At 31.5% G+C, this 15800-nt stretch overlaps 1 protein-coding gene across 6 annotated transcripts in view; it reads right to left on the bottom strand.

Moving 5' to 3' along the window:
• The window catches only part of LOC123698349 (limbic system-associated membrane protein), a 52866-nt gene extending 37939 nt beyond the window's left edge, over positions 1-14927 (bottom strand). The window contains exons 1-2 of one of the 6 annotated variants that reach the window (XM_045644947.1): positions 14841-14927; positions 12587-12781 (exon numbers count right to left, since the gene is read on the bottom strand). In XM_045644947.1, the coding sequence (XP_045500903.1) occupies positions 12587-12659 (73 nt within the window). In that variant the 5' untranslated portion in view covers positions 12660-12781; positions 14841-14927. Of the gene's footprint in view, positions 1-12586; positions 12782-14802 lie in introns of all 6 variants that reach the window. The other 5 variants (XM_045644946.1, XM_045644948.1, XM_045644950.1 and 2 more) reach the window with 5 other exon arrangements.
• Positions 14928-15800: the final 873 nt, after the last annotated feature.

The following is a 15800-nucleotide window of genomic DNA, read 5'->3' as shown; positions in this document are numbered from 1 at the left end:
TGTTTGTAACAAATAATGGTCTTAAAATAAACAATTTATTTATTTAATTATAATTTATGGCATTTTGGTTGAACAAGACTCGAAGGCCTGAGTTTTTAACTGGGTATGTGTAATACAATACGTATATTGTTCTTGTTTATGGGCAAGCTTCGGAAGACAAAACTGATTTGGGTCGTCTGTGATCCATTTACCAATTTGTTCACACCGTAAACATTTTAACGATGGTATTTAATTCGACGATATAAGACCAATGTCGAAGATAATATTATTATGATGTGTTTCATTGCTATACAAAGTATAACATCATCATCATCATCAACTACGCGACTGTATGTGTATACTATTACATTACACATTAAATTTAAAACCCCATAGAACCACACAAATAAATATCGATTAAATTATAATCCTTTCCTATCCCGTAATTGGATAAAAGGAACGCCGTGAACCGAGCGGCGCATTCTTGCAAACAAACGACTAACTTCGTAACTTTCCTAGCCAGCCTGGTGTAAGGTGATCACGTTTCATGGGTTTTTATAACCTGGGCTAAATGTACATAAGACCTTAGTTCCTGATGTGTTCCGTTTAGCTTAGTTGTCAATTTAGTTAACGTATAATTTGTAAAAAAGAAAAATAGTCACATTATAATTATAGCAATCAGGGATATTATAAATTTATAAGCGAGTAAACAGCGGCTTAAACCGTTTTAAATTAACTTTAAACCATTTATGCATACCTACATTGATCTTCTCTTGACCGTAAATCTTCATCCAAATGAAGATTAATTCCTACGTATCTATGTACATATATTCATTTATGTGACTCTATCTATTAAGTTTCCACAACAAGTTTAACCTAAAATAATAATACCATAATGTAAATTAGGAAAACTGTATCATAGATACAACGGAACTTTTATTTGGTGACAAAAGGAGCAGAAAGGGTGATAATCGCTGCCAACACTCGAATACAATTGCATTATTTTTCCATATTTTCCCGAACAGCCCTTTGGGTAGGATCACAGTTGTGTCATACGGGAATATTAAGGTTTACGTTGAAATGCCTGTTTGATATTATTGTACGATTGACAGGGACATTTGAATAAAACGCGATATTTTTTTATTCATTTTAAGCGTTATATAATGTTACAAGTAGGATTGTAGAAAGTTTTTAATATTTTTTAATAGCTAATCAATTTAACCAAATTACATTTTGATGTAGAAATACTTTATTTACATAAAAGTTTAAACGCTAAGAAATTGAAACCTCCTCCAAGTTTTATTTCATTTGGAAAGGTTATGTGTGAACTACTATATTGATTGAAAATAAAATTTAAAAGACTGATACCTCAATTTATAAACCGTCAATAATCAGATCATTTTTTCACATCCATTTACAACATTCACACCAAAGAACAACTCCATCTAAAAAGTACCTTTTCGCACCTCTGACCCCTTAAATCTCCCCAATAATTTAAACGTAGCCTTGATAAAAACGCAATATCGACGTGGAGCGACTCGCACCTGTCACCGAATGCTAATGCCTTCACTAGTTGAAATTGAATCGATTTGAGACGTTTCATTTGTTAGTTACATGCTTACGGTGTTTTTAGGTAATTCAACTGGTACATTTTGAGCAAGGGAGTACCTAACTATATTAAAGCAATATTATTTCTAGTGTGGGCAAGGGGTGACGCTAGAAGACCTGTGTATAAATTGTCAAGTTCAATCCTCAGACGTATCTAATATAATATAATATTATAAAGGCGAAAGTTTGTATGGATGTATGGATGTTTGTTACTCTTTCACGTAAAAACTACTGAACCGATTACAATGAAATTTAGCACACGTATAGAGGGTAACTTGGATTAACACATAAGATAGTTTTTATCCCGGAAATCCCACGGGAACGGGAACTATGCGGGTCCTTTGAAAACGCGGGCGAAGCCGCGGGCGGAAATCTAGTTACTATTATACTACTATTATTCTAATGGGCTATCCATAGGTTTTAGTGACCTAATTTCCATATACATTTTCAATGTATCGCGAACAAACAGACGCGGCGGAGGACTTTAGTTTATAGTATCGAGTGTTGTGCACGCGTAATAAACAAAAAAATTCATTTCAGAATTTTGTTAACAAACATTGGGAAACGAGAATGTTATCCATATAGATGGGGATTTGAGGTCTTAATCACATTGACGCACCATTATTTTTTATTGCGCTAAAGGGTTAGGGATTAACATAACCACATTTATATGAGACTGCGTATTTATTTTGCGAAAATTTGTTACACGTTATGATCATTTTATATGGAAGAAGGATGATATAGAAAAGATAAAATTATCTTTACTAGCTTTCCGCCCCGGGGTTCACCCGCTTGGTCTAAATCCTAATTAATTATATACTAAAAAAACCTTCCTCTTGAATTACTCTAGGTATCTATTTAAAAATCGCATCAAAATCCGTTGCTTAGTTTTAAAGATTTAAGCATACGTCATAGGGACAGAGAAAGCGTTTTACAATGTAATGACGATATACTTTGTAATGTAGACGATAGTGTATGAAATAAATATGTTTTTAATTTTCATTTTTTTCATATTTTAACATATTTAAAATATGTTAAAATATGAAAAAAATGAAAATGAAAAACGTATTATTTTAGTATGGTACTTTTCTTCGAATCTCTATTCCCTTCTACTTATTAAAGTGAAACTTTTATTACATCGTCTCAAACTTTTTGGTCTGTGTAGCGCATGTCGCGTGTATCGCGGCTGCCGAGTAGGTATACCTACTCGGCACGCGACATGCGCTACACAAAGCAGTGTTCGGAACCGTTCGAACAGTTTCACTTTTACCGTGGTTTCATAAAACCACACAACATTTTTTAGTTTATATCACAATATAAATAATATGTATGTGTATCCTTTGTCATAGTTATTATTGCACTACCCATTTATGTTTTTGGTATTTATTCCTCTATTGTACCAAAGGTTGTCTGGAAGAATCGCTCTAAGCGATAAGACCGCCAATTGTACTTAGTGTAAGTTATATTTAAGTGTTTGTATTTCTTGTTTTGTTATCTTTAAGTGCAATAAAGTATTTATAAATAAATAAATATTTATTTATTATCTTAGGAATTGGATCGAGCTATGTTGTTTGAAGTACAGTTCAAAGTATGACAAACTTCTGAACTCGAAGCAACTCTTGAGATAATTCGCAAAATAAATCTTTCAGGATTGTGTGGTTTATGTGCGAGTCAGGCTTTTACAATAAATTAATGAACTGAAGATTTCTCGTGCAGTGTGATGGCTACATATATTTCATATTGGAATCGATAAGGATTTTAAAACTAGATAGAAAAATTATACCATACAGCCAGGTTTTATTACAGTTCCAGATTAGTAAATCGGCCGTCCCCTTACTGGTAAAAGTGATTATCTGCACAAAACATAAACTGGAGTTATAAGCATTTGAAAGTATGACAACATTTTAAGATGTGTAGACATCAGTAATCTAGGTTATTAGTGGTTTGTTATGAAAGGCCCATTATTCAGGTAATGTTTTATTAGAAAATAATCTAAGAAATTGCAGAAGAATTTCAAGAAAAATGAAGAATACGCTGAGGGGGCGCTTGTAGTTTGTTTTATCTGAAGTAATTTAAAAAGCGTGAAACTAATGTAATTCAGTAATAATGTACTACAATCGGATAATTTATTTTACTTGCCTCAAAAAAGGCAAAAACGCTAACTAATATTCAAGAAAAAGTAACTAAAGCTTTTTAACTTTTATTTTATGAAGTGTTAATCAATAATTTTGTAAAATTTAAAGAACCACAACCAACTAGGTACTGTAGGATAACTGGTTTTAAATGAATCGTTTCTGTGTATGATGAATACAAGTGTCAATAAACGAAAACGTGTTAAAACGCGAAACATTGTCTTAACAGTATACATTTTTTAAAATAATATCCTAAAGCAAAGCTCCTTAATCGTTTTTTATAGAAGCAATTGTGGAGAATCATGCAAGAAAGGCTGTTTTAGCCGAAGCTAACTTTGTAATTACGCACCGTAGAAGATAACGGGTTTTACCTGAAGATAGATCTTGACGGGACGAATCGATTGGTGTATATAACTTAATTTTGTAAAAATGTGCAGTTAGTCAGTTTTACCAGTAAGGGGACGTATAATTATTTTATTTATTTATTTATTATGGAATTACTTATTATTTATTAATTAAGTTTCAATATTATTACGAAATTTACTCCAAAGGCTTTCAAAAACCAAAATCCTTTGTCTCATAAAAAGTGAACTAATAATAATTAATTTATCCGCCACTTTGTACTTTTTACGACGGAACTTAAAATATATTCAAACATTAATTTACAAAGTGCCATACTCTTTCACCCACATTCACCATAAAAACAAAAAACTATTCAAAATATTCCATTCCTATACAACTACGCGAAATAGCGAACGATAGCCACATGTTTCACTAGCTCAAAATCTCCGGGATCATTTACAAAGCTCGCTCCATTTATCGGGTCTAACCGTTTGTGAGGTCTACATTTACAGTTTTGAACATAAGTTCAACTTATAGCGGCTTACTGGGCCACCAATGTATTACACACTTGAGTTCATAGCCGCTAGGGTGTATCAAAAGGTCACTATTGCAATTCTAATGTTCTTTCGATTGTTGGATATTGTTAGAGTTGAAAATATTATGTAGGTATCTGTGTTCTAGACGTGACGGTATTTTGCGTATTTTCTAAAATAATTTATTCCCTATTTAGTATTTCCCTGTGTTTGATTTTACGCAAGTGCAATACATTTAAAAATTATATATTCAACTGGATTTCAAACGCGATTATTTCATTATATTATTATCCCGACGCTCACTGCAAAGTGGGCGAAAGCTCGGGCGAGACTCGGTCTCCCCAAGATTAGTTTACTAATTTCTTCCTGTTAATTTATAATAATACTAGCTTACCGCCCGCGGCTTCGCCCGCACAGTCAAAGAAAAACCCGCATAGTTCCCGTTTCCGTGGGATTTCCGGGATTGCGTCATTTTCCCGGGAAAAAGTAGCCTATGTGTTTTCTCAGGTATCAAAATATATCCATACCAAATTTCATGAAAATTGGTTCAGTAGTTTTGGCGTGATTACTCAATCACGCCAAAACAGACAGACAGAGTTACTTTCGCATTTATAATATTATAGTATGGATATCTATTAATGCCATTACATACTAAGCTTTAACTATCGTGTAAAGCATAATTAAATGATTCCTTAATATAAACTATCAAGTCTGTAATTATAATAAATTATTCTGTGAATAAATCAACTACTACATTATACAGATCCTATTTGTTATCTATTAATTTCACATTAACACAGTTTTATAAAATTATAATACTTATAACTATGTATTTAAAAATAAATGATAATTGTTTCTATTTTCAGATCGGATACATCCTTGACAACAGTATTTTGAGAAGACTTCTCTATAATGTAATAAGCGCTGATTCTGATATCTTGTTTTACGAAGAGGCAATCATCGCTTCTCTGTAACTCATTTATAATATAAATGAGTTCATGAGTACATATTACCTATATGAAATAATATAAATGTACTTGTCCTATCGATTTTATCTTAACAACCGATATGGAATAACCGTTGGCGAAAATCTTAAAGCCATATTATACATACGTATGTAGTTGATGTATAAATATAAATAAATAAATATTTCGGGACTATTTTCACACACGGCACGATCCGATCCCATACTAAGCTTTCGCTTGTGTTATGGAAACCAGATGGCTGATAAACATACATAATTATATAATTTTAAATAAATACTTATATAGATAATTAGCACCCAGACACAGAGCAAACATCTATGTTCATCACACAAATATTTGCCCCGGGTGGGAATCGAACCCACGACCAGTGACTTGGAAGGCAGGGCCACTACCAACCAAGCCAACCGGCCAGTCAATATACATCAGTTTTTCCTTGTAAGGGGCTTTTATGGAATAAATTCAGTTTATCTTTTTTATAATTTTTAACCGTATTGCTTCTAATTCTATAAATAAGATCGATGAAACATTTAAAAAAATAGTATCGATAAAAGCAATCGGACCTAGAAAGCCACCTGAAAAGCAATTCAGATCGCGCTCCAAGATGAAAGACATTATTGTGAGTCAAATACACGGTTTTTCAATGTATCCCAATCCCCTTTTTGATATGGAAATATGGAAATAACAATACAATAGAAAAAATTTCAAGATACATTTTAGTATAGCGAGAAAGGTTGGTTAACGCTGATCTAAATTCTAGGACGGCCCTTGAAGTAATTTATGAGGATCGTATTAAGTATTGTGTGTGTAACATATTGTATGATATTTAGCTTCTTTTATGGATTACTAGCGGTCCGCCCCGGCTTCGCCCGTGGTACATGTTTACTTTTTCTCTCCATAAGAACAACCCTCATACTTCAAGGAATATTTAAAAAAAATTAACGAAATCGGTTCAGCCGTTCTCGAGTTATGCGCTTACCAACACATTTTGCTATTCATTTTTATATTATAGACTAGCGGTCCGCCCCGGCTTCGCCCGTGGTACATATTTACGTTTTCTCTACATAAGAACCATCCTCGTACTTCAAGGATTATAATAGAAAAATAATTAACGAAATCGGTTCAATTTTTATATTATAGATTATTACTGATTATTTTAGTATATGAAAATACCTAGAGCTTTTACTATTTGTATTTTAACCTATTACAAAACGATTACAATGTTTGTATATATGACAAACTTTATGACTTAATCAGTTTTTTAAATCAAAGTTTCCCATTAATCTATCCATCCCCATCCCCATGTGAATTTTATTTTTCTTTGCAATATATCCGATTATGGTGCAATTCTTTTAATTAGAAATATGTAGTGGTTTTCGAGGAACGCTACAGAATATAATTTGTTAAGTTTTCATCAAAGCGAAGCTGTGGGCGGAAAGCTAGCAGATAAATAAGCATTATTCCTATATATAGGAAAACACAACAACATCCTTACAGTCCCCGGGTAGCCATTAACATCGCAGCGGTATATCTATACATACATACATACTTGTAATGGTATCTATAGCCATAATTACGCCTTCACCACAGGTCGCATTATTCTTAATGGGTTATTTTAATTAACATTACCATGCAGTTAAAGATCATAGTAATGAACATTATTGAATTTTGTATGTTACAAATTACAACATAGGTTAAGTAGATAAATAGATAAAAAACTAAACGCTTGTGTGTAAAAATAGTGTTTGTAGTATGGGTTAAACAAAGAAACAAAACTACTACTATATTGAAAAAAATTACCATGATCTCTTTTTATAGTCAGATGGTATAGAATCTATACTATCTATAGTACTAATATTATAAAACTAAAACGATAAACTTTGTAAAACATAGTTTGTGTAACAAAATGAAGGTCTGTGTCCCCAACTGGGGTAAGGAGCAGATGCAATATCTATACATCTTTCTCACTGACCGATTTTCTTTAGGGACAAGAAGGTGATCAGCTCTCGGTGTCCTGCCAGACCGAGACATTTTTTTTTCTTCATCTCCATCGGGATTCGAACACAGGACCCGGTGAGTTCTACGCTCACGCGTCAACCACTGTACCAAGAAGGCGGTCTGTAGTTATAGTTTGTGTAAGGAATTCATTATTTCGATGTGTCTATTTCAGGAACTAATACACGATAGAAACGTATTCACAAACATCGAGTTACATATTTAATAACTACGAATACGTATTTGCTTGACTAAACGTACATGACACATGTTTTAAAATTTAATGACCATGTAAACCGTCGTGTGCGTTTGTATAATTTACGAAGGGTCGTATATATTGAATTATTACATGAGTTTTGACCGTGAAATCCATGAATATCTGTGGCTTTTATTAATAAATGCGATATAGAGAATTGTGGTAGGGATTCGGTTCGATGTATGTTTGGAAATTAATTTTCAATTTTTATCGAAGTAGGGATGTTTTCAGGTAGCTTTCGTATGGTAAAAAATATTTATGTATCTGTTACCGGAAATGTATGAAATCAAGGAATTGTATACAATTCCTAGGAAATGTGTACAATTCCGATACCATTTAGGAAATGTATAAAATATTGTTTAAAAAACTATTTAATGCATGCATATCCTAGGAAATGTATAATCTTCCTAGGAATTGTATACAATTCCCATATCGTATTAGGAAATGTGTAAAGTAAATGCTTTCTGTAATAAAACACGTTGTTATTTTTTTATTATAGCTCTTATTGATACAATCGGGTAACAGTCATACCGTAAAATTGTAATAATATTATGTTCATATTATTATCTTACTAATTAATAATATTATGTTCATATTATTATCTTACTAATTAACATTTTAAAAATCAACTATCTACTTAACTTTTAACGTAAATATCACAAAATCAACTTATATTTATTCTTATAAAATCAAATTTTCATTTTGCAAGTAATCGGTCCCCTCGTCCCGCTGTCCTTGCGTATATTTGGCGCAGTCGGATTGTACAATCCGCCGTATATTACGGCTAGCTGTTTTAATATGCCGAAAATTCGTCTTTTCCCAAAATTCTACAAAAAGACGGTCGCGAGCCGACGGAGCCCCACTTCGTGGGGCTCCTATTTCTGTGTAGTTTTAAAAAACACGAACCTAACCTAACCCACCCCCTTATCCAAACAAAAAATTTCTGATTACGAATTATGGGCATAGTTACTACAAAATGCCGACCGTTTGTAAACGGCCAGATTATATACAACTTGCCTACGACATATCAATATCTTAAATGTTTTACATTTCCGATAGCTATTTAGGAAATGTATAGATTTCCTAGGAAATGTGTATAAAATAATTTATTTCACACATTTCCGTACGATTTTAGGAATTGTATACATTTCCTAGGAATTGTATACAATGACGGATTACATACATTTCCGGTAAGATATCTACACATAAATATTTTTTACCATACGACAACATTATAATATTATATACCTACTTCCCTAAGTTATTCGCCGTAACTCTGGTAAATAATTATAATATATTATAGTATGTTATGATTTATGATATTGATTGATTGGTTTAGTAATTTTTTAGGATCCTAAACACTGATGTATTTTTATATATATATTTTTACATTATGTAGCAGTCTTCATTTTAGCAACGATTAAAGTTAAAAATAATAGAAGTTTTTGTTTATCAAATTACTTTTGTCTCAATGTTAATTAAAACTTTTTACAACAATAATTAAGTACCGTCATTAACGGTTCATTGAAAAATGATCTGCCTAAATAAAGACAGGGAAAATACCGTATTGAGAGGAAATTCGAAGAGGTGCTAAAAATAAAAACTTTTTTGTCATCATTAATCAAACAGTGACACCCACTATTGATATTTTAAAGTATAAAAAAACTTGTTGATCTAATTTAATTTCTCTTTCTATATTTTATAAACTTAAATAAACTTTTACAGTCACTATGCAGGAAGCCAAGATTGCTTATAAGACAAGCAGTGCCCCGCGGTTTTACCCGCGCGGCTTCACTCTTGTTGGTCGTAGCGTGATGATAATATATTACTTATCTAATATATAAAAATCAATGCCACTTTTCGTTGTAATTCCATAACTCGAGAACGGCTGAACCGATTTCGATAATTCTTTTTTTATTATATTCCTTGAAGTACGAGGATGGTTCTTATGTAGAGAAAACGTTAATATGTACCACGGGCGAAGCCGGGGCGGACCGCTAGTAGCTTATATTATAGAATATATAATTATAGCCTTCCTCGATATCCAACACCGAATGAATTTTTCAAATCGGACCAGTAATTTCTGAGATTAGCGCGTTCAAACAAACAAACAAACTCTTTAGCTTTATAATATTAAGTATTGAAAATTATAAATACCACATACTAAAGAACACAAATATTATAATTACAAGAATTTTAATTATAGGCTTATACTCAATTTCGATTATGTAAAATCTCGATTCTGTTTGAGATAAAAGCATCGCGTTTATAAAGAAACTAAAAACTTTAATTACTTAATAATTAATTATTTAACGATTCTAATTATCTGTATTATAATTTGTTTGTTATAGAAAATCTCTTTATGTTTTCGCGTATACATGTACAATTAATGAGAAAGCTTCTTTCCTGAAATAGATTTTTTGCATAAATTAGATAGATATAATAATATATTCTATCTAATAATACTTTCTATGTGTACCGAAAAACAAAAATGTGATGAAATAAACATAATTAAAACAATTTCATTAGTACTACTTTTAAAGCTATTTCTTATATCGAGTCAACCCGTGAGAAACCGAAGTCATCCTACTAATTTTAAAAATGCAAAAGTTAATAGGTTGTTACTCGCAAACGCGAAAACTGCTGAACCGATTTTCATGAAATTATGTAGTGATTAGGTAACATTAAATAAACAAATAATCTGTAACAGTAAACAATTATACTTATTACGCATATTTTTATATAACTTGTCATTGGAAAATCATTTAGGTACAGTAAGTTACACGAATCTTCTGTAGTATTGTGGTAAATGCTAAATTTATATGCGGTTTTTGTGGTAACTACCCAAATGCGATACTGACCCAATTCATGATAGTTCACCCCTATTAATTTGTAACAGTTTAAAGTACATAATAATTATGTAATAAAGGTAACTATGTAAAGATAAACATAGTTACAATGTAAACAAAGTAATGATGTAATACAATATTGTAATACGTGAGTAAAAGGTTCAGGCCGTGTTAATTTTATATAACGATTTTTTTCTTAGGAAATCTGAAAATAAGATTAATAATGTAATAGCAATTCATACAACATAGATTTATAAAAATATTTTCTTGAACAAAGTTCTGGTTAATAGTGAAACAATTTTATGGCATTGAATAATTTATGACTTTGAAGTAGTGTAAACTGAATTGTGTGTGATATAATCGTGTAAATTGTAGTGTGTTCGTGTAATTGTGAAAATTGAATTGTGAGTTCATTTCATAATTAGATTAATTAACTTTCTTTTTTAATATTTGCACACCCTGACTGACACTCATCGATGGGTAGAATGTATAAGCCACATAATATTGTAATTAAAACATATATTATTTGTAACTATATTCTTGCAAATAAATATAATTTGAATTAGAATTTGAAAATGTATTTTATAAATGCCTAAGGTAAGAAAAAACATATCTACCATAAGGCCTATATCCAAGGTTATAAGATAAAGAAGACAGAGAACGTAGAATTTTTTTTCAAGACTTTTATCATTGTTCTAACTTCTCAGTCTAAAGAAACAAGTCTTGGTAGATAAATGTTCGAAATTCATTCATCTAATTCCCATTAGGCATTAGAAAATAAAATAAGACGTGTGCACTTGGGGACTGCCGCGGTAAAGCTATTGCATAAAATAAATATTTCAGATAAAAAAATAAATATATCAAATAAATATTTCAGATATTTACCAGTAAATTGGGTACATGATAGATAGCACCTGATTTTACGACATAATAACCTTACTAATATCACAAATGTGACTGTGTCTTTATTTGTTTGTCTTTCCTTCACGTCACAATGGCGCTATTTAATGGTATGATTTTTGTATGTAGAGACAGTTCAGCTAGTGAGTGATATTGACAGCTTTTTGCGGTAAAAAGCAAAGGTGAAACAACTTGTTCCCTAGGGAATTTCCTTTGATAACATCTGCGAAGCCGCCAAAGGTAGTATACCCAAATATTAATTACTAGCTGTGCTACGTGATTTCACCAGCAATAAGCAACACCAAGTACATCTATAGCTTATGTATTTATTTGGTACATAAGCTACATCCCTGCCAAGTATCATCAAAATCCGTACAGTGGTTTTTGCTTGAAAGAATAACAAACACACAATTTTTGTGTTTATAATATTACTAGCTTACCGCCCGCGGCTTCGCCCGCTTTGTCTAAAACCTAATAAATTATATACTAAAACCTTCCTCTTGAATCACTCTATCTATTAAAAAAAACGCATCAAAATCCGTTGTGTAGTTTTAAAGATTTAAGCATACAAACGGACATAGGGACGGAGAAAGCGACTTTGTTTTATACTATGTAGTGATAAACTATAACCTCATTTTTTTGCGTTTTTAATATAACTAGCTTGCCACCCGCGCCTTTGCCCGCGTTCGCTTGACTCAAATAAAAAACTGACATCAACATCCGTTTCATATTTTAATGCTAGTAAAGAAAGGGACACACAGATAATACCTTTATACTATGATGTTATGGGGATTATAAATTATATTAGTAGGATATTTCCTTACCTCGGTCACGGATGAATTCTACACATACCCGTGGCCCTGTCGCTGATGTGGCTAGACGGAACACAGTGGGGTTTTGGTCGGTAGGAATCCGACATAACCCACGGCCTCTTCCCCGGAGGCCGTGGGTATCGATGCAAGATTTCCCCACTAAAAAAAAAAAAAAAAAAAAAAGGATATTTCCTTACCTCTTAGAGCCATAGTCGGCAACAGAGCCAACGCTTGCAGCATCGACCAAAAGCAGGATCGTTCCGTCCTCATTCCGCAAACTATTCAGTCACCTCATACAGTACATTTTATCACTACCTCACTCTAGTTCGTTACTCACTGTTTCTACACTGCATCTGGTTTACTGTATAGTATGTGTACTGTTAGTATTTTTACTGTAATTATAGCGTTTTTATTTGTGTGAATGAAAGAAAAATTATTTATTGTACTCGCAATATAGTACTTATAGCGATATATAGTATAGATTCAAGTAATAAAATAGGTATACAGAGGGTGGTATAAGCGATTTCTGCCAGGCAACCCGGAAAAAAGGACAGCATTTATTAATTTATTTTATCAAAAAACGAAACCGTCTTCTAAAATTAGAACTAGATCAAATTTAAGTCGGACCACACGAGAGGCACTAGCCTTCAAATACAAAAATAATTTTCAAAATCGGTTCACCCAGCTAAAAGTTCATATGTAACAAAATAAAAAAATACAGCCGTATTGAGAACCTCCTTTTTTAGAAGTCGAATGAAATATGAATTTATACGTCGGTTATTTATATAAGAGCTAGTTTAATTATATAACCTTTAAAAGGACGTTAATTGAAGTCTAAAAATAAACATAAAGTATAGATCATTGACCTCTGTGCACAATAATTATCAAATTGAGTTACAAGGCCGGTTATAAATGCAGTGCAATTTCAACTTTGGAAGCTTTCTATTACGAGTTATTGTGTGTTTTATTTTTATTCTATGTGTATACTGTATAATATGGTATGTAATTTTTACGAAATTAAAACAAGATTATTATTACATTCAAAATAGCAATGATGAATGGGATGTTTTTGATTGATTATAATGTAATTTTGCTTAATAGATATGAATATTTCACTAAATACTATTGAATTGAAGTACCTACCTAAGTAAAAGTTGTATCTACAAAAAAGACAATTTAAAGGTAGGTATCTACAATTCTAAAAAATCGTAAAAAAGCAACTTAAAACATTTTCATTAACTATCACTATTTTGTTCTCGTAGATAATAATATTATATTCTCACGATCGAACAAACATAAAAGTAAGTAATCCCTAAACTCATCAGGTTATTTTACTAAATTATATATTTCTTATCTAAAACTTTTTCTTATCTAATATTTTTGATAAAATTTAACGTCTCACATGAAATATGAACGTAGAATAGAAACTTGAATGAATCTCATTTACATATCCCCTGAGAGCTACAATGTAGTCAAGGGCTGTTCAAAAAAGGGAGAGAAATAGATTAAAAACATAATTATTCACAATATCTAGATGTTTTGGTTTTATTTATATTATAAAATTTCAATTCAATGACTTTATAAAGTCATAAATTTAAAATGAGTTCATCGATATTAAATGCTTAATCGTTAAAGAACCTTTCTATTTTTTATCTATGTTATACATAATTGTATATGTATGCTATAACCATTTTCTTATTAAAAAATCATGTCATTCTAAAATCAATCATCAATCAATTTCTCTACATTGACTCTATAGAATTGAGAAGTGATCTACTTAATTGACGAACAATAGTAAGATCAGAATTCAATCAAATATGTCTTAAACAAGAATCGTTTCAACTCCAACCTTTGTTAGAAACACAGACAAATTGATCGCAAGCAATTAAATCGAACCTCTTTGCTGAAGGACTCATTGTAAACTCTAATATTATTGTTACGTGATTGTTACGAAACATCTTGATTAAACCAATCAAATAATAATTTACTCGAAAACAAAATTAGTGAAACAATTACAACGTTATTTAATTACAAACAAAGGCAAGGGTTTACACGTGTCAATTTACATGTAACAAAATTGTAATTATAAACTTTGTGTAACTTATAGTGGAATTAAGAAAATTATTTTGGGATTATGTATTCAGGGACCATAGAATAAATGTTTTTTATACAGTGTATGGTAGTTATTTGAATTTGTTAACGAATTTTTCTTTTTGTTATGCAATGAAGATGTAAATTTTGTACACTGTTATCTGTATAATTTTATATTTATTATTTCAAGTGTAACCTTTGTATTAAACGAAATACAATCCCTTTAATATGTAAATCACGGAAATAAAAAACGCTTTCAATTACAGTTATCTGCACAAACAAAATAAATGTAGGATACAACGCGAATAGTAATTATTCTAACCGTATACCAGTTCAATCGTTAATCCTTTATACACTCACAATTAATTTTACAATCACAAACATCGAAACGTCTACGACACCGTAGCGCGTCACGTCCGCCTCGTAGGCCGACTCGTAGCACACTGAGCGTACCATAGCACACAGCTACGTAGCGAGTAGCGACTATGCTACGAAGCGTTGCATGAAAAGGTTTGTACTCAAACGCTTAAACCCTGCGCCTTTTTCATGAATTCGAGTGTCGCTCCTCACTGTGGTTTGTTTAAGAAAGGAGCCTTTGTAAGTCACATTTTGTAATGGTCAAAGGACTATGGTTATTTTTTACATTTTTCTAAGAGCTTGTAGGTTTTGTGATTATGTCCTATTCGAGTCTGCTGTGAAAGAAGTTTTGCATTTCAAATTTTTGAGAACGCTGTGTCGAGATCTTTATCGTGATAAAATATTCTTGCTTACGGCAGTTTCATTTTTTTCTCACAATTTATATAGTAATATAATGGTATTGTAAAGTTCATTTATTTATTTATTTATTTATTTATAAGGTGCCACATTTAGTGATACAATTTTTGATTTGAATAAATACTAAGCTACGCCAATTAAAAGGTACACCAATAGGTAGTGAAATAATATACGTATGTGAACAAAGACTAGTATAAGAATAATATTTTACACATCTGATTATAATTGAACGATATTATTTGAATATATACTCTATAAATTAAAAGTATTCTCATTTATGGATAAAAATTGTAGTAATTTATGCCGAGTTAACATTAACTACAGTTTATTACTAAGTTTTTACATAATTTCAATACTTATAAGCTTATCATAGTTTTGACCTTGTTTATAAGTTAATACTTGGGGTGTTAAAGGAAATTCGTATATTTAAGTTAAGCCTCTTAAGTTATGACACGTTATAAAAAGATTACTTGTGAAGAAGCCGACGTCGACCTAAGTGTTTTCCCGCCGCTTATTACTCTTATGAAGGGCTTGCAAACATTTTAA

This window comes from Colias croceus, chromosome 16 (assembly GCF_905220415.1).
Source record: "Colias croceus chromosome 16, ilColCroc2.1".
NCBI classification, from domain to species: Eukaryota; Metazoa; Arthropoda; class Insecta; order Lepidoptera; family Pieridae; genus Colias; species Colias croceus.
This window is presented reverse-complemented; position numbering and strand designations above follow the sequence as displayed.